This window comes from Melospiza georgiana, chromosome 1 (assembly GCF_028018845.1).
Source record: "Melospiza georgiana isolate bMelGeo1 chromosome 1, bMelGeo1.pri, whole genome shotgun sequence".
Classification (NCBI taxonomy): domain Eukaryota; kingdom Metazoa; phylum Chordata; class Aves; order Passeriformes; family Passerellidae; genus Melospiza; species Melospiza georgiana.
Window position 1 is genome coordinate 147888591 of NC_080430.1, and position 22317 is coordinate 147910907.

The 22317-nt window shown below is 42.3% G+C and overlaps 1 protein-coding gene across 2 annotated transcripts in view; it reads left to right on the top strand.

The window, feature by feature from the left end:
* Positions 1 to 3238: 3238 nt before the first annotated feature.
* The window catches only part of KHDRBS3 (KH RNA binding domain containing, signal transduction associated 3), a 90636-nt gene continuing 71557 nt past the window's right edge, over positions 3239 to 22317 (top strand). For both annotated transcript variants that reach the window (XM_058038372.1, XM_058038456.1), the window contains exon 1: positions 3239 to 3732. In XM_058038372.1, coding sequence (XP_057894355.1) covers positions 3645 to 3732 — 88 coding nt within the window. In that variant the 5' untranslated portion in view covers positions 3239 to 3644. The remainder of the gene's footprint in view (positions 3733 to 22317) is intronic.

The following is a 22317-nucleotide window of genomic DNA, read 5'->3' on the forward strand; positions in this document are numbered from 1 at the left end:
GCAGCAGGTCCTAAGGAGGCCACCAAGATGGTCAGAGGTCTGGAACACCTTCCCTGGGAAGACAAGGCTGAGTGAGTTGGGATAGTTCAGCCTGCAGAGGAGATGGCTCTGGGGAAACCTTATAGCATTTTGGCACTTAAAGGGGGCTTATAAGAAAGATCAGAACAAACATTTTAGCAGGAGCTGCTGTGATAGGGCAAGGGGTAATGGTTTTTAAGCAAAAGTTAGTAGACTCAGACTAGATTTAAAGAAATTCTTTACAATGAGCATGGTGAAACACTAGACCAGGCTGCCCAGAGAGGTGATAGATGCCCCATCCCTGACAACATTCAAGGTCAGTTTTGATGGGGCTCTGAGCAACCTGATGTAGTTGAAAATGTCTCTGGTCATTGTAGGAGCAGAGTTGGACTAGATGGCCTTTCCAACCCAGAGCATTCAATGATTCCAAGGAAATGACAAATACTTAGTTGTACTTGCAATAGTTGGAACAAAGACTTTGGTGAAATTACTGCCTGTAATCACTGCTTGTTATGTTGATCCAACAAATAAAGAAAACGTAAGTGGATTAATTTGTATGGAATCCATATTTCAGAGAGAGGACACTGCTCAGTTTCTGCCTCTTTACACATGGTCCCCTCACAGCCTGCTGGTACAAGAAAGTGAATCTCACTCCTAAGAGTGAAGATACCAACACATCCTAATGCTTCTAGCACATATGAGTATTAATTTTGGCACCTACAATTTTAGCTTGTAGATAGACACACTGTCAGGTCAGATAACTGGTGCTAAAAAGGCAGCAATGAATATTAGTCTGACATGGTTCCTGACTGATGTCCACCTACCAAACTAACTTCCTGAGACTACCACATGCATTAAACAGCAAAGTAGATGTGTGCTGTTAGAGAGAAAACACGTTTCAGTCATGAGTTTTAGAAGTCTGGACTCATGGATTTTCAATATTCATGAATCCTACAGCTAATACTTACTGGGCAGCTCCTTGAGCAAGGCTGCTTTGCAGGCTCTGCATAGATTTCAGCAGTAAAAAAGCAATCAATCCTTAAGAAGATGGTGTTTCCTGCCTTTCCTGGACAGTAAAAGTGATGCTCAGCAGGCTTTTCCCAGCTAACCACATCCTGGGCTGCTTTCTAGGGCCCAAGGCTTGTAATTTCCCATCCTGTCTGGCCTTGTCTTACTTTATTGCATCCTAGTGAACTTCATTGGAGAAAACAATATCCTGCATTTGTTATGTGCAGGTTTGAGTTTGAACAATAGGGTACAACATGGATAATTTTATAATTCCTATATTATTACAGACCTGGAGAGACCCAAGTCTTCAGACTTCCAGTAAGTCTTTCTTTGTAGAAAGCCAGAGGGAACTGGTATAATATGGGAAGAAATACTGTGGTTTCTTGAAACAACAAATGTTTGTTTAATCAGTTACCAGGGAGAATAAGACTCTTTCCAAGAAAGGTGGATTGTTTTTTACACAATTTGTAATAGCTACCGTTCTGTCTGAGGTCCTGCATGCTTTAGTACAACTTTAAGTACATTTAGGCTTAACTGGAAAAATAAGGATTGTTTTGCTCCAGGTCACTCAATAAAGATTACACTCCTACATATTGTTCTGTGTCAAGAGTTGTATGTGCCTGCCTGCTTCACAACAGATGGCTGCATTTCAGTACTTTTATATAGAAGACGTATATGGAAGGTTGAAAAAAACATTCATTTTAATTCAAATTCTTCCAGCTGCTTGTATGCTTTAGTTCTATCCATTGAGCTTGATGTCATGCAAAAGAAGTTTTTAAATAGAACTTTGCAAATTTGCTCCTGTTCATTTTGTATCAAGATTTATTTGGAATGGTTGTACAGTGAGTATAAATCAAGTATATTTCATGTTGTAACATACCAGACATTGTTTCATGGGACATTGAAATATGTGAAATGCAACAAGGAATAAGACACCTTAAAATATAGTCTTTTGGTTATCAAAGTGAAAGAGCACTTACGGTTCTGAGAAGGGAGCCTTAACCTCTGCTTCCAAGCTTTGAATGAGCATTTCTCATGCTGGTTTACTTTTCAGAGCTTTTTTCCCTCCCTGTATTGCAGGGATATGAGTAAGATATATCGCAGATTTTTTTTCCCCCCATGAAATACAGAAGTAAACATTTGGTTATTCAATTCACAGACATATGAGTATTTTTTCATGGCCTTTTAAGTCTAGATCATCAAAGTCCCTTATTGGCTTACCCAGTAAACACTGATTTAAAATGCTACTTTATGGCTTTGGCTTCAGTGATTTAGTAATTTTCCTCTGCTTTGCCCTTGTGCTCTGTGACAGAGCAGAGCTGCTCCGGCTTCCTCCGGGCTTTTGTCACCCAAGATTCATTGATGAGACACCTAAGGACTAATAAGGGAGCGATGTAAAGCATCAAAGCTAAAGAACAGAGCGAATCACCACCTAGAACAACAAATGCATCCTCTGAAAAAGGTCTTTTTAAGGTCCTAAAAGTCTTGCAAGCGTCTTTTAAACTTTGCTTCTCTTTCCTGCTTTAGAGCAGGGTGAACCCCAAACCCACTTAGAGCCGCACATCTGAGGATCAGAAATACAGTTTTTTGGCAGGTATTTATGAAGTGATTTGTATTACTAGAGGCAAAAGCACAGAACGCTGGATAGAGAATACGCTGTTTGTGAGGGGAGAAAAAGAAAATAAAACCGCGTTTGCGCTACTTGCAACACAAGGTCTGCCTTTCTCCGTAAACGTGACAGGGACGGAAAGGACGCCGTCCTGGATCCTCGACCCCTTTCACAGATCCTACGGCCCTGGAGAGGGTCTCGGAGAGGACTCGTGTGTGGGAAGGGTCGCTGTGGGGTCTGAGGGGCTCTGTGAGTCTCGCCAGTGCAGACATTGCCCTTAAGGCAGCCGGCTCCCGCCCAGCTCGCGGTGCGGAGCGACTCTGGGAGCGCCCCTCAGCACGGGACCCTCACCGACCGCTGGGAGGCGGGGCCAGCAGCAGCGACCAATGAGAAATGGCGGCTAGTCTCTGACTGACAGGCCACGCCATCCAATAGCAGCCTTCACTTGAGCAAGGCGGGGACACTGGGGGAGCTCTGCTATCCCCGCCCATTGGAAGGGGCTGGGGCGGAGCATCGCCCCTGGGCGGGGCTAAAGGCCTCAGAGGGGCGTGGTCTAGGGCGGTATATAAAGCTGGTGCGGCGCGTTTTCTGCGCTCAGTGAGTGCAGTGTCGCTGGCGGGGCTGTTTGTGGTGTTGGTCTGTGCGCAGCCCCTGCCGCCGCCTGTCTCTTTTATTGTGTGCGCGGCTCTCGTCTTGCCTGGGTCAGCGGCTCCCGGGGCGCGCCTCTATCCCTTCTTTTCCCTTGTGCGCTTCCGCAGAGCGATTTGTCCGCGCCCCTTGTCCGCTGAGGGGGGGCGTCCCCCCAGCCCGCGCCCCTTTTCTCCCCCCTCCTGGCCGGGGGCTTGCGGCGCTTCCTTCTGGATGCGTCCCCGCAGCCCCGGGCGGGAGGCGGCCAGGGGGAAGCGCTGCCTCCGAGGATTTACCGCTGCCTGGGACTCGGACCCGCTCCTTCCCCGCGGGCGCACCCGGCGCCCCGGCTCCGCTGCCGCTCCGGGCCGCCGCCGCTGCCATGGACGAGAAGTACCTGCCCGAGCTGATGGCGGAGAAGGACTCGCTGGACCCGTCCTTCACCCACGCCTTGCGGCTGGTGAACCAAGGTGAGGGGCGGCGGGGCGGAGCGGGGCTCCTTGTCCTGCCGTGGGGACGGGCCGGAGTGAGCGGCGGATGCCCAGCCCGAGGTTCTCCTTCCCTTATTGCACCGCCTGGAAGGGTTTGTTGTGTTGAGGTTCTCGGTGCGAGGCTCACCCTTGCCTGGCACCGCTTGGGGGGTGTGTTGTGTTCAGGCTGTCGGTGTTTGCCGGCTCCGGGCGCCTTCCCCTTCCCCGGCCGGGCAGCATCGCCCCGGCGGCCGCGCTCGCTGGGTGCCCGCCCGCATTGTGCCCCTCTTCCCTCCGTGTGTTCTCTGCCGTCGCTCGCTGCTCGAGTTAGAGGTTACTCCGAGTTGAATGGCTGTGTCTGCTGTGCTCTGCTCGGGCTGCATGTCAGTTAAAACCCCAGAAGGTTTTCCTATTTTACCCCGTTTGTGAACAATGAGCAGCCGATTGTTTACATGTGTGTGAGCCTTCGGAAGAACGAGCCTGCTGCCAATGGCCTTTCCTAGGAACTTTGGGCTCTGCTACATTTTAGTAAACCTTTATAAAAACACAAAGCATATTTTGTTTTGCAATTATATAACTCCAGATAACAAATTGCTCCCACCCCTTCTGCATCTGTCAAGTCAGATGTGCTTTAAAGTGCTATCTTTTTGTTTCAGTGATGCAGTGCTGATTAGAAAAGTCATTCTGTGTGAATTAAAGTATGATTTAATGTACATTTGGACATACTGTATAATTGGCAGGCGACTTTCAAGTACAGCACTGGAGAGACAAATGCTTGCTCTAGTGCTTAGGATGCTCAAGTGAAACAAGCTATGAACTGATCCTCTAACACACCAAACAGAGTGATAGCCATAATGATTTTGGCTTTAATTGCAATGTTTACAAAGCCGTGCTTGGTGTGCTTTGCATTCTGTAATAGGAACAAGTTTAAGTTGATGTGGGTTCTTCTAATATGTTGTAGGTTTTGCTGTGTAGTAGGTGCAAATGCCTGTCTCAGAATCAGAAGGAGAATTGCTGTTGTCTGAAACACTCTGGAGTTAGGGGTAGCTGTCACAGTTTAAGCTGTAGAATGCATATGCTAAGTGAATTGAAGGTCCATGTCCATGGGTGGATGGAATATTGCATATTTTTCCAAACTTTGAATCTGTAAAAATGTCCCTGTTGATTGTGGGAAAAGGAGAATTGTGTTAAAAAACAGTTATTTGTTGTAAATGAAAAAACTTGTAAAAATTAAACTTGATGGCTATAAATTATTGAAGTCCCTCTCCAGGTAGTGAAGAATCTTTTTGCATGTGTAAATTAACTCAGGGAGTTACAGAGCCATGTGATTTACTATTTTGTAAACAGTGTTAAAGAAGGTAAATCTGTCTTTCTGACTGAGTTTATGATATTTTTTGAGGTTCTCATTGAAATGATAAATTGGAGGATGGAAACTTTTGCTTTTCATTATGGTATCTGCATGCATATATTCAGCTCCAGAAAAAGAACCTATATTTTCAGTGTAAAAATGCAGATGTATGTGCATCCAACCTCTGTAATCTAGTAGGTGTCTTGATTTTTTTTTGTTTACTTTGAAAGTCAGGTCTTGGATTGAATTGTATCTGAAGTGTTTCACACATTAGAGGTGGAGAAAAGAAAGATTGAAGGTGACTAATCAACTGGTTAGCTCCAGTTTAAAATGGAAATTTGTATAATATCTATGTATAATAGTTTAATTGTAGAATGCCCAAAGAGCCAGATCAGATGAAGTCCCTGTATAATACAGGTGGGAAATATGACTTCAGGAGGGGATGTTTCACTAACCCATCCTGCCATGATACTAACTTTATCAGGGGTTGGTTTTTTCTCAATTGTAATAATTCTATGCACTTAAATGAATGACAATTGTTAGTGCAAATGTATATGTAATGGTTGTGGCTTGGATTTTGTATGCCAGGTCTACTGAGTATTTTCTATACTAGTTCATGGGGAAGTAAATGAAATAGTTTGTCTAGTTTTTTTTTAACTGGGTTTGTTTATCTTTTAAGTCTAGAATGAAATAGGTTTCTAAGTTTGGCTTCTTTTGGGTATCTGTGAGAGTATGTCTTAGCAAAGGTTTTAAGTGCTTTAAATAACCAGCTTAATTATGTAATAGCATTTTGGTGTCTTAGTGGCATTAAATTTGCTATCTGTATTTACTTAAACTGAAATACTGTACATCAGCTGGCTTTCTTCAGAAACTCAAGAGTAATTTGTAAGAGTGGTATGGATGAAGAATCCTTCTGAGATGCTGAAGTAATTGAGGTGTGTTTGCTGCTTACACAAAAGAGCCACATGGCTAACAAATTTCCAGTCATGTTGAAATTTGGTTTCTAGGGAAAATCCTGGGTCTAGGCTTCTGAAATGTGACAATTACAGCTTTCAAATGGAAGTGGGTGGATTTGCATATTATGCTTATAATTACACATTATAATTTGTGTACACACAAATTACATAATTTTAAATTTAAAAAGTGAAGCTTGACCTGCTTCAAGTTCCTGGGTAACATTTCAGTTAAAAAAGAACAATGTGGAAATAACTAAGATGCTGTAAGAATATTTTCGTGGGCAGTATTATTAATCTGTCTTTCTGAATTAAGATATGAGAGGAGTTTCTCTGCCTTGAAATACTGTTTGGAAAGCACTAAAATCAAATATTAGTATCCTTCAATGTTCCTGCATAGTAAGTCCTGATTTTTCTTGTTGAGAACTCTGTTCAAGGATTTGATGCCCTGTTTCCTTGAGACAGAAAAACAATACTTATTGCTTAAATTTGTTTTAAGCAGTCACTGAAACATTTAACTGCTGCTTAAATTGTAGAACAGTGGGAATCTTTTCCAGGAGACTAGACTTTATCCCTTGTTCTAATTAAGAAGATGTATTTGTATAATTGAACATTAAGCCATCCTAAAAAGAGGAATTTTTTTTTTGCCCATAAACCCTTAAGCATGTTATAGATTGGAAATGGACTTATTTGCATGTGTGGTAAGATGACCATGCTAATAGGATTAATTTGCAGCTGGTATCAGACACTGGGAACTGGAATTTTGTCCAGTTATTAGTTTATAGTAAGTTCTGTAAATGAGGAACCTGGGGAAAGATGGGCTTTTATGAAGAAACAAGAGCTTAGTACATTTGTGTTTTCCTATTTTCTACTCTCATGGGCTCATCTTTATGCAAAATCTGAAAAATATTTGTCTAGGAGAGTGATGGTAGTTCTGAAATCCAGCCTTATTTCAAAGGCTGTGTTTGCAGTTGTGGTTGTTTGTAAATGTTGGTAAATGTGCAAGTGTAGTGTTGATTCTCATAACTTGGTTCATGAGTGATGCTCTAAAAATATTCAAAGATCTGAGACAGAAAAGTGACTTTACCTTCTTTCACGTTTATTTATAGTAGTGATTCAAGACGAGCAGTTAGTGAATGTTGAATGAAGTATGTGAAACTGCAGATGGAAGAGGCAAACTGTAAATAAAACATGGTGATACCAGACACATTTCCAACAGGGGAGATGTGAAAATGGGTGCTTGGCAGTTGTTTGGTTTGTGTGGATAATTAAATGTGTACATAATGAAAGTTAGAGTTGCTTCCATTGCTGAAAGACAACTCTCTTGTGCAGACTGGACCTCTGCAATATTTCCTTATGAGCTCATTTTAGCTGTTTTGATACTTGCAGTACCTGAATTTGGCAAGGCTTCCTTTAGAATGTCGATGAGATGATGTTCAGGAATACCAAGCCTTGCTATCAGTAGATGGCTGTATGTGCTAACTGTGTTGAGTGGCTTCCCTGAGCCACGTGGCTAGTGGTGATCAGCTGGGGATTGCTGTCTCTTGTGTCAGATTTTGCTTGGAATTCAGTAATCACAGCTGTACCTCCCTAAAATCAGGGAGAATAGAGTGTAAGGGAGTGTACTCACTTTCTGCTTTGTGGAGGATATTAGTGGTCTGATTCTTATTTTTTTTTTCTTTTTAGTAGAGATGGCTTTGTAGAAATGGTTGAAGTAGGAGCTAAGCAGTAAATTAAGGTTCCATATATATTACTGATTTTTGTTGTGGTTTAAGCTCAGCTTGGTTGGTAGGTATTGTGCAGCCACTCATTGCTTTTCCCTCGGTGGAATCAGGGAATTGAAAAAAGGTACAATTTGTGGGTTTAATGACTGAAATAAAGTAAATTATAATAATTATACTGGAAATTAAAAAGAGGACTAAAACCCAAGAGAAACAAGTAATGCCTAATACAGTTGTTCCCCAAATGCTGACTGATGCCCAGGCTGTCCCTGAGCAGCAATCAGTGGCTCTGAGTCAACTCCCCCCAGTTTATATAGTGGGCATCCATCCTGTGCTGTGGAATATTCCTTTGTCCAGTTCAGGTCACCCCTCCTGGCTGTGCTCCCTCTGGGCTTCTTGTGCACCTGCTGCCCAGCAGAGCGTGAGACACTGCAAAGTCCTTGATTTCGAGTAAGCACTACTTAGCAACAACCAAAACATCCCTGTGTTGTCAGCTCCTACTGAGTCGGAATCACAGCACTGTACCAGGCTCTAGGAAGAAAATGAATTCTATCCCAGCCAAAACCAGGACAACTTTGAATAAATCTAGGTATGCAAGGGGATTTGTGCTTTTCTTTAGTTTATCAAAAATAAATGTGATTGTGGAGTGACATAGCTGTGTTCTAACATAAGTAATGACACTGAAGCATCCGCTTTCCTGTGTGGACAAGTTTTGTGGCATGGCACAGACACATGGTGCTGCTCATTCAGTCACTAATGGTGTTGAATCACCATCAGTGTAACCCCAAACTCTCTTTTCTGTCATTATAGTATCGATCACAGAAACAATACTAGTTGTCCTACTCTCTGAGGATTTCAGAGCACTTCATGAAGGTTATAGGTGTTTTGAAAATGAGATATGGCTGGAGAAAGCTGACTGTGTTTTTAAATTACTTGGAGCAATATAGAAATATAGTAAGTTTTGTGCTCCTCAGGTTTTTTTCAGACAGCTGGTCACTTTTAGTTGCTATTCGTAGAAGTTAACCAGAAATAAACTCTTGCGGTTTTAGTCTTATTACTAGAAGACAAGAGTCTAAGCAAAACATTTAGGTGGAATTGGATATTTCCACGCCAAGTGTGATGAAAAATTCAAGTGGTTGTAATAGGAATGGATATGATGTAATGGTTCCACCGTCAAACTAGGGAAGGCTGACTTGGCTTTTATTTCTGTTTTCTTAAAGCAGCATGAGAAGTAGAAACTCTTGGAGGGCAGAAGGGATATTTCAGGGTCTGTCTCTCATCTCAGCTATCTGTATCTGGTAAAACTTCAGAAGTTCACATTTTTATTATGATTGCTCTTTGCTTTTACTACAGTGAAACTGTATTGGAGCAGTCAGAGGGCTTCCTAAAAGTTAAATTTCAATCTTGCTCTCTTAAAAGGCTGCGGAAGTGGTTTATCAGATATTCCAGTCATGTTAACAGGGCTTCTGCAAAATGCAGCTGAAGATAATCATACTTTGTTCACCCCTGGGCTCATCTGTTCTGAAGCCTGACTGAGCCTAGAGCCACTCACTGCAATCACAGTTAGTGTAAAGCTGACTCCTAATTCACTTGCACACTCACTTTGGCAGTCAATGAGAGAGATTGAATTTAAAGGTTTCAAATGCAGCCTGACATGGTTTGTCACTTTCAATCCTTTTTGACACCAGCCATGCAAATTAAAGCTGTAACCTTCTGAGTACTTATTTACTGGGGAAATCAGGAAGAAGGTCACAGCACTGTTCCTCTGGCCTGTGGCTTGTTTGACTTTTCTTGCATATACTTAAAATTTATGTATGTGACCTTTCTGCCCTCTAACTTCCAGTGTAATTAAGAAACAAAAGAATTTAGGATGCACTTTTGTTTGAAAGAAGCAGGTATCAAGGTTCAGAGTTGAGAAGAGTCTGTAAAGTATTCAGTGTGGTACTGCATGACTTTTTAATTAGTATTTAGCAGGGTTCAGTAAAAAGCATGTTTAAATAGATTAACTGGTAACTGACCTAATATTTTATGGTGAATTAACTGACTGTTCTTAGCTGAGCTGTGCAGGAATCTTGCAGGCTTAATGTTTACATTATTAATACTGTTTTTCAAATAGAAGATAACAAAGGACAGGGCTTCTATACTGGGCATGTGGAATATCTTGATAAAGTGGATTGTCTACCTCTGAGTCCTGGGAAGGCAAGTCTCACCCATGCTATGGGAGCTGTTTGGTAGGGATGGTGATAGTTCTGGGAATTATTTTAGAGCCATATATTTCTAGCCAAGTGTGATTTTTTTTTTTTCCCCAAGTGTAACAGTAGCTAGAAAATTAATATCTTTATGGCCTTAAGCTAAGGCCATAAGGGCATATGGACTCAGGAATTTAATTTTCTTGTGACATTCTACTTGCAGAAGTCCATATGTCTTAATCTTTGAGGAAATCATGGAAAAATACAATGCTTTGCAAGTTTGAGAAGGTCTATAGGCCTCTTGCTTGTCTGATTGGTGTGTGAAAGGGGTCTTTGACTTGTGCTTTGAGAGCTTGGCTGCCTGCAAGAGTGAATAAAGGTGCAAAGAGGCTCTGAAAACCAATGGTGAAATGTCTGGCCAAGAAGTACAAATGAAAAAATGCACAATGCTTTAGCAATAGATGATTAACTCTTAAAGCAGATATAAGGACCAGTAGATTTTGTGCCTTGACATCTTGGCCTCAGAATGAGTTGCATGTATGGATATTTGATCCCTGCTAAATTGTTAAGCTCTTTGAACTGTCAATGACTTGGGCTGTACAGTAGCTGTAGGTTGGCTGTTTATGCCAAGGAGCAAATTAAAAAGCAGTAACTGGAGAGGTAGCATGAAGAAGCATTGTTAGAGTGACTGATGTATTTTGTACCTCCACAGCTGAGCAGTGCATGTTTTATTCTTTGTGTGTTTATCCTATCTTAAATTTTTCCTTTGCTTAAACTTGTCTTTGTCATATTTATCACTTCTGGTTCTTTTATGTTGTGTTGTTGTTTTTCAGTATTTTTCCTTATTGTCAAGGCAAACTTATTAAGAAACTAGGCAGTTAAATGGATTTCCTTTCTATCCTCCATCTCTAGTTGCTATTTGCTGGATGCCTTTCATTTCTTATTTTGATGTGTTTATCAGACTTTTGGCTGCAGGTAGCAACTCAACTTCAACAAAGTTGCAAGGCAGCAAAAAAATGTCAGTTTAATTCTTGTAGATGGTAAATCTTTCACTTTTTTGGCTTGTATAGGTGTTCTTTTATAGATCTTTATTTTCTAGGAAGAATTTGTTGACAAAGTAATTGGAAACCTAAAAGATTAGAAATCATTTCAGTAAACCCATTGTACTTGATCCAACAGAAAATTTGTTATAGCAACTGCTGCTGTGCTGATCTTGGTATAATATAGTGACAGTGAAAACCTGAAGTTGCAAATCCTTTGAGGATTTACTGATTTTCTTTGGCTTTAATAATCCGTCAGGATTGTTCAAAAGGAACAGTCTGAGTTAGATGCCTTTATGTGGACAAGACAAAGAGTATAGGAAAATGTCTTAAGCACTGTGTGCAGTTTCAGACCCCACCATATAAATCACAATATAGGAAAGATATAAAACTATTAAAGGGTGTTCAGAGGAGATAAAGATGAATGGTCTGGAGGAGAAGCCATCTGAGATGTGGCTGAGGTCCCTTGGTCTGTTCAGCCTGGAGAAGAAGGGACTGAGGGGAGACCTCATTGCAGTCTGCAACATCCACAGGAGGGGAAAAGGAGGGGCTGGCACTGATCTCTGGGGGTGACAGCGGCAGGACCTGAGGGAAGGGCCTGAAACTGTGTCAGGGGAGGTTTAGATTGGATATTGAGAAAATGTTCTTCACCCAGGGGAAGGCTGGGCACTGAAACAGTTTCCCCAGGGAAGTGGTCGCAGCACCAAGCCTGACGGAGCTCAAGAAATATTTGAAGTTTCAGCCACATGGTGGGATTCTTGAGCTGGTCTTGTGCAGGGCCAGGAGTTGGACTTCAGGCCTTGTGGGTCCCTTCTAAGTCAGGATATTCTATGATTCTGTAAATTGCTTCTCCTCTCACTGCTGCTGCATTTGTTGAAGGCTTAGAGAAGAAATGTGTCTGTAGCCTTTTATTGCCTCAAACCATTCAGTAACACTACTCTGGGAAGGAGATGTGTTTGAAAGCAAAAGGTTTTAGAGGTTGTCAGCCAATTTTTCCTACTGCTTTGGGATAAAAATGATTATTTTCAGATGTAGAAATGGAAGGACTGCTTCTAATGTGGTCATTCTTCCTTTCATGTGTCCTTTTCTGTTTGCTGGTAGTGGACAAAGGTTTTTGTTACTGGTTCATTTTGATCCATGTCCTAATTAACTAGAGGTGGTCAATACCAATCCTGATGTGTCCCTGGGAAGAGTTTCTGCTCCCTACAGTATTTGAGGGTTAAGGAGATTTTTGTTGCTTTTTTTCTGCTGTTAAGCAGAAATGTTATGGTGCCCTCTATGCTGACTTCAGTGATACAGCTCCATGGGGTAAAGCAGTGAAGTAAAAAAATCACCCTTTCCTTCTCTGTCCACCTCCAGGCTGCTGCTAAATGATAAATTTCACTTCTGTTAAAGGGAAAGGCACTATGGTTTTCATGTCTCTTTGGTTATTTGACTTCTATAGTGTTTAACTCTACCCCATCTTCCGTCCTGAGCTTGAAGGAAAGCAGATTTTTCTCAGCTATAGAAGCACAGTTTGAATATGATGTTCTTGATCCATTTGTAGAGTCATGAAAGTTCAGTAAGCATTTTGTCACTTTATTAAGTATCCAACTGCTTCATGACTACTTCCAGCCTATTATTTTAGGCTCAAGAAGTCCCAATTTTGAAGAAACTTGCTCACAGATCAGTTTTCTGCCTTCCTTTAAAGGATTCCCCAAAATCTTCGTGATAGTTGGAGATGTTTCTCAGAGGAAAAGTGTTTGTTCTTAATGATTGGTTCAGTTTCTCCATTTAAAGCCTGGTGTGCCTGGAGGAGCTAAGCTGTTTCACAGCAGATGGGCTGCAGTGATACCTTTAGCCCTTGTTAACACTTGCTCCCTATGTAGAGTTATCCCAGTAATATCCTAGGCTGGATAGTCTGCAAGGTGAAATGCAGCACCTTGGTATAGATCTTAAACACTGCAAAAGGCTCTTGTGGTCCAATTTGTCTTGTGTTACACAGATTAGTCTTAAAGATTCTTTTTGCTTATCATATACCCTTGACCTTTTTATTACACCATGCATCCATGGTCTGGAAAAATGATTAGGTTTTTATTGGCCTACTGTATAAAAGCATACAACGAAAGATTTATCATGTTTTTAAGGCTTGCTGTATCTCTTCTTTAGAACTTTTTGTTTCTGCAGGCCCCTGAGTCTTCACACAATCCTGTTAATACCATGTGAAACAAATGCTGGGAATGATGTAAGTGTAGTCATAAAATGCTTGTGAGGCCTGTGGTAGTTTTGGCTGGGGTTAATTTGTTTTTTTTCCCAGTAGCCAGTGTGGGGTTGTTTTGGATTTGTGAGGAAAGCAGTGTTGATAACACAGGGATGTTTTCATTACTGCTTAGCAGAGCTTACACAGAGGCCCTTTCTGCTCATTCAAGGCCTTTTCTGCTCCTCACCCCACCAGCGAGGAGGCTGTGGAAGAACAAGGAATGGGATGAGACACAGCTGGGACAGCTGACCCCACTGACCCAAGAGATGTTCCAGACCATATGGCATCGTGCCCAGCATATAAAGCCGGGGGGGAAGAAGGAAGAGAGGAAGTTTGGAGTGATGGTGTTTGTGTTCCCAAATCACCATTATGTGTGATGGAGCCCTCCTTTCCTGGGAATGCCTGAGCACCTGCCTGGCCATGGCAGGGGTGAATTGTTTTACTTTGCTTATGGGCATGGATTTTGTTTTACCTACCATTAAACTGTCTTTATCTCGACCCACCAAGTCTATTAATTTTACCCTTGCAATTTTCTCCCGCATCCTCTTGCAGGGAAGGGAGCACCTATGTGGGGCTTAGCTGCTAGCTGGGGCTAAACCATGACAGAGGATTAATGACCTCTGAAGAATTTTTCCAGCCTTATATGATCTGTTAACTTTAGGATCTTGGGCGATTGCAAACTATTAATATAAGCACACTTTGGAAAGAGCAGAAGCATTCCACAGTGGGCTTTTCCTACAACCTTCTAATACAGCGCCTTACATGTAGTGATGCATAGGTATTGACGATGCAGCTTTTGCAGAACGATTTTTGAATGCATCTTTGCCAGGCAACTCTATTATGATTAGGGCACTAGTTACTAGAGAAGGCGTTGTGTGTGCTTCATTTTCGGGGGAGCCGTTTCGCGAGGGTTTTAGAGCGTTTCGGGAATTATTTCTGGAGCGGTGCCAGGAGGGGGCGGCAGCGGCCCGGCCCTGCGGGGCTGTGGGATCGGGTGGGATCCTCGGGAGAGCCGGGATCGGGGCTGTGGGATCGGCTGTGATCCCTAGGAGAGCCGGGATTGGGGCTGTAAGAATGGGTTTGAGGATCGGGGCTGTGGGATCGGGTGGGATCCTCGGGAGAGGCGGGATTGGGATCGGGTGTGAGGCCCCCGGGAGGGCCGAGGGGAGCCGGGCTCGGGTGCCAGCCCCTCCAGAGAGCCGGGATCGGGGCTGTGGGATCGGCTGTGATCCCCGAGAGAGCCGGTATCTGGGCTGTAGGAACGGGTGTGATCCCTGGAAGAGCCGGGATTGGGGCTGTAGAAATGAGTCTGATCCCCAGGAGAGCAGGGATCTGGGCTGTACAAATGGGTCTGATTCCCGGGAGAGCCGTGGTCGGGGCTGTGGAATCGGATGTGATCCCCCGTGAGAGGCAGGATCGGAACTCCCGGATCAGGCATCAGCCCAGCGGGAGAGGCGGGACTGGGGCTCCCGGGATCGGGTGTCATCCCCCTGGAGCAGCTGGGCTCGGGTGTGAGCCCCTCCGGAGAGCGGGGACTGGGGCTGTACAAACGGGTCTGATCCCCCGTGAGAGCCGGCATCGGGGCTGTTGGGACCTGGCGTGATCCCCCGGGAGAGGCAGGATCGGAACTCCCGGGGTCGGGCATCAGCCTACCAGGAGAGGCGGGACTGGGGCTCCCGGGATCGGGTGTGAGCCCCTCAGGAGGGCCGGGCTTGGATGTCATCCCCCCGGGGGAGCCGGGCTCGGGTGTCAGCCCTTCGGGAGAGCGGGGATTGGGGCTGTAGGAGCGGGTGTGACCCCTGGGAGAGGCGGGATTGGGATCGGGTGCCAGCCCCTCGGGAGAGCGGGGTCGGGGCCAGGCGGTGCCGGTGCCATCGGTGTTGGCCTGTGGCAGCAGCTCCCCCAGCCAGATGAGTCCTGTCTGTCCCCAAGGCGCAGGTGTGTCCCTGTCCTGCTGTAGCCCCAGCCCCCGCGAGGGAATGGGGGCGGGAATCGGAAGAGTAAAAGCTACAAAACTCTGGGTGAAGAGAGGATACTTGGATAAGCAAGGTACAAGCTGCACACGCAAGCAGATGAAAACAAGGAATCCATTCTCCGCTTCCCATGAGCTGGCAGGTGTTCAGCCATCTCCAGGAACACAGGATTCCATCACACCTGACTGTGGCTCCAGGAGACCAATGCTTCCACCTGGAAAATCCTCCCCCTTCCTTATTCCTCCCACTCCAGATGTTCACCACTTCCTTCTGCCCCTCATCTTTTCTGCCCCACATCTCAACCCACGCATTCTTCAAAGCCATGCTCTTCCTATGCTCAGGCTCCATCATTCACAGCCTAAGTGGCGAACAAGATATCTGAAAAATAGGAGGGCTCCAAAAAATACTACCCACAACCACTGCATGCCTTACCATCGGCAGCCTCACCCTAATAGGAGCACCACTTCTAGCGGGGTTCTACTCAAAAGACCAAATCGTCAAAAGCCCAAACACATCCTAACTAAACACCTGAGCCCTTCTCCTAACCCTACTAGCCACATCATTGAGGATGACACCATATCATACATGGGGATGGTTTTAAACTAAAGGAGGAGAAATTTGGATTATATGTTAGGAAGAAATTCTTCTCTGTGTGCTGAGGCACTGGCACAGGTTGCCCAGAGAAGGTGTGGAAGCCCCATCCCTTGGAGTCTGCTCCAGATTGGGTTGGATGGGGCTCTAAGCAGCCTGGTCTAGGGGAAGGCATTCCTGCCCATGGCAGGGGGTATGGAACTAGATGATATTTAAGGTCACTTCCACCCTAAACCCTTCTATGACCTGGTAGCTTTGACCTGTGTTGTTTTCTTCATGTATGCTTGAACTGTTAAGACTGCTGTCATCCAATTTGAAAAATCTTGAATAAAATTTTAGAAGAAACTTTCCCAGACTTCTGAATTTGAAGTTCTTAGAATATTCCTTTTTTATCAGCTGATTAAATGGAGAGTACGAGGAAATTACCATAATGGTATTTATAAATTATTTATTTATAGATGCACTTATATGGTTTGGAGCTCTGAAATAATAGGCCTTGTTTGAAACCCTAAGTAATAGTTCACATAGTTCAGTATAACATTAATTAAAAATGCTGGTGTGTATTTCATTACCACAGAAGTGGCAAGTAGCTGGCTGTGGGATCAGGTCTATAAAGAACTGGAAGTGAATTATCCTTTAGATTAATGCCCTGATAGTGGAAAATGGATGTGATTTGCTTTCTTAACTTTTAGGTTATGGTTTAGACTTCACTGGTGTGCTGAGCACTGTGCTAACATAATGTATTTTCTTCCTCTGAGTAGGTTGTAGGTCCTGAAGGTACCAATCCCTTATTCCTGTTCCTGTGTTCAAAGCAATGACCAAAGCTTCCAATGACTGCCTGGGCTAGGAGGCTGCTTGCTGTGATGCCTTGCATGGGGCTGGTGCTGAGTATTTATTTAGTTACTCTAGGCAATAGCTAAAGTACTCAACTTGCTGGATAGCCTCCTGCTTGGTCATTTTTCTGGGGAAAGCAGTGAAATGGATAGGAAATAACTAAATCAAAAGTACTTTTTCTCCCATTTGGATGAAGTACAAGGTAAAACTGTAGGTTTAATTCTTTACTGTTCTTTCAGACTATTTTGCTGAACTTTGTATTATTGCACTGGAGTAGTAGTAACTGGCTGGAACTCAACCCTATAGCTTCTATTTCAGTAAGTGTTTTAGCTGTGACTTCATTATTTCTAAGTCTGTGCAAATGATGCTAATCCCATAGGTATGTCTTGTCAGCATCTGTATGAGGTATTTTTTGGCTTCTCATTTGGAAAGGTTTCATTGCTGCTATCAAAGCTGAGATTTGAAGCTTTTCTGCAGAGTCATTGGAAAAGAGCTGAGTGGAGGGAATGCAGAAAGCAAATGTAGTTCCTTTATTCAGGTTTGGTACCTTAAATATGGCTGTGCATACTGTTAGTAATGGATGTCAAGCTGTGCTGTAATAAAACAAATGTTAGCATTATTTTTCTTTCATTTTATTGATGACTAATCAGCTGTTTTAGCTGTATCAGTAATAGTCAATCAACTTTTAGTAATAATACCTTTTCCCCTTACAGTACTTCGTCCTCAAAACAGCCATCCTGTCATGGGAGAAATTTTACATATACCTAATTGAAATCCTAACAGAATAGTGAATGCAATTTCAATTTGAGCCACAAGATGAAGAAATAAGAGCAGATGGCCCCTTCAGAAAAATAGATTAAACAGAATAGATATTCCTGGCCAGCTACATAGTTAATCTCATGCTTTTGTCAAGGGGTACTGCCAATACATAGTTATTATGCAAGGATAAAGTAAAAGGTGTATGAATTTAGTGATAAAAGCTTTCCTTCGTTCCCAGCTCTTTCTGATAATTTAGTGTAATGTTCGTATTTTTACAGTTACAGTTAGAGCAAGTATGAGTAGTAATCTATTAAATTAGTTGTGTCTTGCTTTAGAAAGGGATCCTGCAAAAAGAGCAGCTCTGGGAATTTAGTTCCATTTATGATCTATGGAAATTCATGGTAGCATTTCCGGTATTTTCTGACTCTGTGACACACTGATGATCGAGTCTTTAAACCCACATGTCAGATTTGGTAGAGGGATTTGTAAGTGTGTCTCTCCTGTTGGCACGAGGAAGAGTTTCTATTCCCTATGGTTAAATGTTCTTTTCAGAGTGGGCAGTCAGATTTTTGAGTTCTGTGAAGCACCTTTATTTCTTGGGTGTATGCAAAATAACGCATTCCAGCCTCTTTAGGTGGTTATTCTGTATTTGACTGGACATGGCATTCCTGCACTTGCTCTAAGGTCGAGGGGGAAGTGAGATTTGAGACTTAGTAACACAGGACCTTTTCTGTAGGAAGACTTCAGGTGTGCACAAGTACCCATTGCAACTCTTGGAGTTTCTTCCCAAATGCTCTTTTTTCTTTGTTTCTCTCAAGTAGCAAGGAGCAATAGAAGTCTGCCCATGAATTGGTTATTGCTGTCTCAGCTGTTCTTCGTCTTTTAGGTACTCCAAATTTCTTAAGTAGTTGTATTTTCTTAAAATTCGTTCTCTTTGTCCTCTGCCACATCTAGAAAATAACTTCATTTTGTACTTTCGGAAAATGGAGTATCAACATTTTCTTTCCCATATAAAAGCAATTTAAGCATCACTGAATCAAGAAGTAATGGCACCTCAGGTAGTTTGCGTTGGCACTTTTCTTATTGTTTCTTGGCAGACAGAAGTGATGAAGGAGCAGAAACTTGAATATATGGGGCTGTGAAGGCAGGTGGGGGACAGGCAGGGCAGGTGTCTGGTTAGAAGCAGCTTCTGCAGGTTCCCAGCATGAGTGTTAAAAATATGACTGGTTTTGTTTTTGCTGTCTCACCTTGATTGTAGGTGAACTTCCCTGGCTGTGAATTGTTCTACTGCACTTAAAGGTGTCAGCTGTTTTGTGCCTGTGACACTTTGTAGTAGTTGATTTTCAGTGTGTAATCTGTAGAAATGTACTGAAATATGCTATTTAAACTATTGAATATAGGGATTGGTCCCCTAAGAACACACGTGCTCATCACTGGGAAAAAGTGTTCAGTGAAAGTTTGCATTCTGAAATTAGCTGGATGAAAACTAAAACAGTAACATGTCTGAAGTTGATTTATCAAATAATTGTGTGACATAATTTGGCTGCAGTAAAACTCAGGCATCACATTTTAGATTTCTATATAAACATTTGATTTTAAACTGTCTTCAAAACAAACCATTAAGACAAATGAATATGCAATGTCTTGACTGCTGAGTAGTTGCACAGAACATGCAGTTTTCCTGATTCTTACAGTTACACCATAACCATGTCTGTTGGAAAGAAACTTAGACCTTTAAAAATACTTTTTACTGAAGAAAGATGCTTTTTGTAAACAAATTTACTAGGTCAAAATATAACTTAACCAGAACTAACTGCTTAGTTACATTTAAGGTAAACATGAAGATAATTTCTTTAGAGAAAGATTTTGAGTCAGAGCTGTTTCTTACCACAAGTAAACCCACAACATAAATGCTACTAAAACAGTAGTGTATTTTAGCTTTGTAAGGTGTGTTTCAGCAAAAGCTTACTGGCATAAGTTGGTAGTTAATTCAGATATTTTAGGTATAAAACATGGTTTGTTTCAGTTTTTCTTAAATTTGGAAAGATGCATAATGTTTTAGTAGGTCAATGCTAGAAATACTAGTTTAAGAAAAAAAAAAAACCCTCTTTTTTCATAGATGCCATGAAATTTGGAAGATTGCCTTCCTCAAGGAAGGTGCTGCATGGACAGGCACATGGTCCTACAGAGGCAGAGATTTATCTGGAGCTGTAGATGTGGCTGCTTTCCTGCAAAAACTGGTCTGTTGAAAGATCTTTGGTCCTTTCCTTAAGATTTACAGCTGGATTGAATCCCTAAGATGGGACTTTCAAGTTTTATAACATTTCTAGGGAAGTCTGATCTTGTTCTGCAATTCTGCAAAGTGGTTCAACTAATTTCATGAAAATAAGTTTAATAGTATAATATTTGGAAAAAAAAATGAATGCAGTAGCAATATGCATTATTCTGTGTAATATATGTCTTCCTACACAGAAAATAATTCAGATTTGCCTGCTTTTGAGCACATGGAAGGGATTGTAATTAATGTTATCCCTCAGCTAGTTAATTTTTAATTTGGATGTTTGAAGTTTTTAACATCCAATTTATGTTGAAACTCATACAAAAAATAACCACGCAAATTTCTTTAAGCTGCACTTTCCCATAGGACAGTAGATATGCAAGCTGCCTTTTCCTGCCAAGTTACATTACTGCAGCCCAGGACTGTAATGGGTGACAAAAAATAAAAGTACTGTCTACAATAATTTTGTCAAAAGTGGTTCTTTACCTCTTTTATGTGCTGGCAGTGGAAGTCATTGCCTTCTGAAGGAATCATGAGGTGGTTTGGGTTGGAAGGACCTTAAAGGTCATCTGGTTCCAATCCCCCCTGCCATGGGCAAGGACACCTTCCACAAACAAGGACCAGCTTGTTTAAAGCCCAAAGCCCATCCAACCTGGCTTTGAGGTTAGAGGATTAGGGTTGTGTTAACCTAATCCAGGATGGCGTGTTGGAATTAGCCCCTTCTCTTTTACATGTGCCAGCTACAGTCTGTAGCTTTGTTTCTTACATCTGTGGGTAAGAATGCACAAATTCTTTAGGATGCTTTAGGTTGTTACTTTTTTCATAAATATTATGAAAGCATTTTTAAAATTTGTGATTTTTTTGTTGTTTTGCAGAGTAAAATATGCAACTCATCTATTTTATGACCCATGGCATACACCTGTTTTTGTGGTTTTGTGTTCTTTCTATACAAGATTACTTTTTCACAGCACACTTGCACATCAGTTGTTTGTGCTTTAGTAAACAAAGTTTCAGACAAGGAATTTCTCAGGATTCTGAGAAATTTACATCAAAGTAGCAGGAAGCTTGTGTTAAAAATCAGCAATTGGAGAAAGTTACAAACAGTAGGTTGAAACAAGAGATTGTACATGAAGGCTACTCCAGTCTATACTGTTTTCAATGGTTCATCTTCTAGAGGCTCTAAGCAGTGATTGCATTCACTTTGAGTTCATTCAATCACTACAATGCCACAGAATATATAGATGTTTTGTATCAATTCTATAGTAAGATTGAAGTTATACTTGTTGGTAGAGTTGTAGCATCAGTGGGCGTGAGTTTAAGTCATAGCAGTGTCTGATGCTAACTCTGAATTTCACTGAATTAAATATATAAGAATTATATATATTATATAAGAATATATATATAAGAAATATATATATATGTTATATATTTATAATTTAAATATAAGGATTATAAGAATTTAAAAACACTATAGGTACTTGGAATAGCTTTATCTCTGTTCCTTTCCCTAATCTTGTGTGAAATATGGACAGTGACAAGTTTTTATTGGACAGAAAATGCATTTTGGACAATATTGCATTCTGGGAAGCAGTGGGAAGAGCTGCGTGCTGTGTGCATTTTCAGCCATGGACACTGGAGAGGGAAAACAATGGACTGCTGTACCCATATCTGTTTCTCTGGACTGTTTTAGCATTTCTATGATGAATGAATAACATTGATTTCTACCATGCTTTCAGGTAACAAATCATGGCTTTCTATGTTCCAGTATGTCACGAGAAATAAATCTTGGGCTAGGGTAAGGATTTATTAGAACTGATATTTTTTTTTAAATACCAAAGATGGAACAAATCTTTCCTCCAAAAAAAAAAATTCCAAAACTCTTCAACAAAACAGCAGAAATCTTGCTAAAACTTGCATGAGAGGAAGGATCACCACTTCCACAGTGCTGGCAGTGCTGTTCTGGTGCAGCCCAGGTGCTGGTGGCCTTTGCAAGTGCACCTTCCTGATGGTGCTCATCTTGTTTGAACTTCAGGTCCTCTTCTGCAAAGCTGCTTGTGGTGTTTGGTTTCCAGGCATGGGGTTCTCTTGTATGGAGTTGTTCCTCCACAGGCTCAGGACTTTGCACTTCCTTTTGAGCTGCACAGGACTGCTGCCCATTCCTCCACCTCTTCCAGGCACTCGGAGTGTCATCACAACCCTCTGGTGTTTGGATCACTCCTGGTTTTCTGTTGTGTAAAGCTGCTGGAGCTGCACTCTGTGCCATCATCCAGGTCACTGATGATGATGTTAAAATATCATTGAGCTCACCACTGCTGTCCGGCCCCTGGCTGGCCTGTCTGTGGTGCCCCTGACAGAGTCCTTTGAGCCAGGCAGGTCAGTTTGCACTTTTCAGTCTGCCTCATGTCTCCATCCTGTGCCTCATCAGTCCACATGAGGATGGGGTGTGGGAAGCTTATCAACAGCCCTACTACAGATGGGGTGGACACATCAGCTCTCTCTCATCTCACATTGTTCCATTGTTCATAGTGCTGTTTAGTGTGGGTGACTTCCCTGCCATAAATTTGTGCAAATTGCTCTCATCCTGATCTTCTGTGCTTGGAAATGGTTTTCAAGAGCTGTTTACTGCATCACCTTCCAAGAGATCAAGGTGAGACACACCT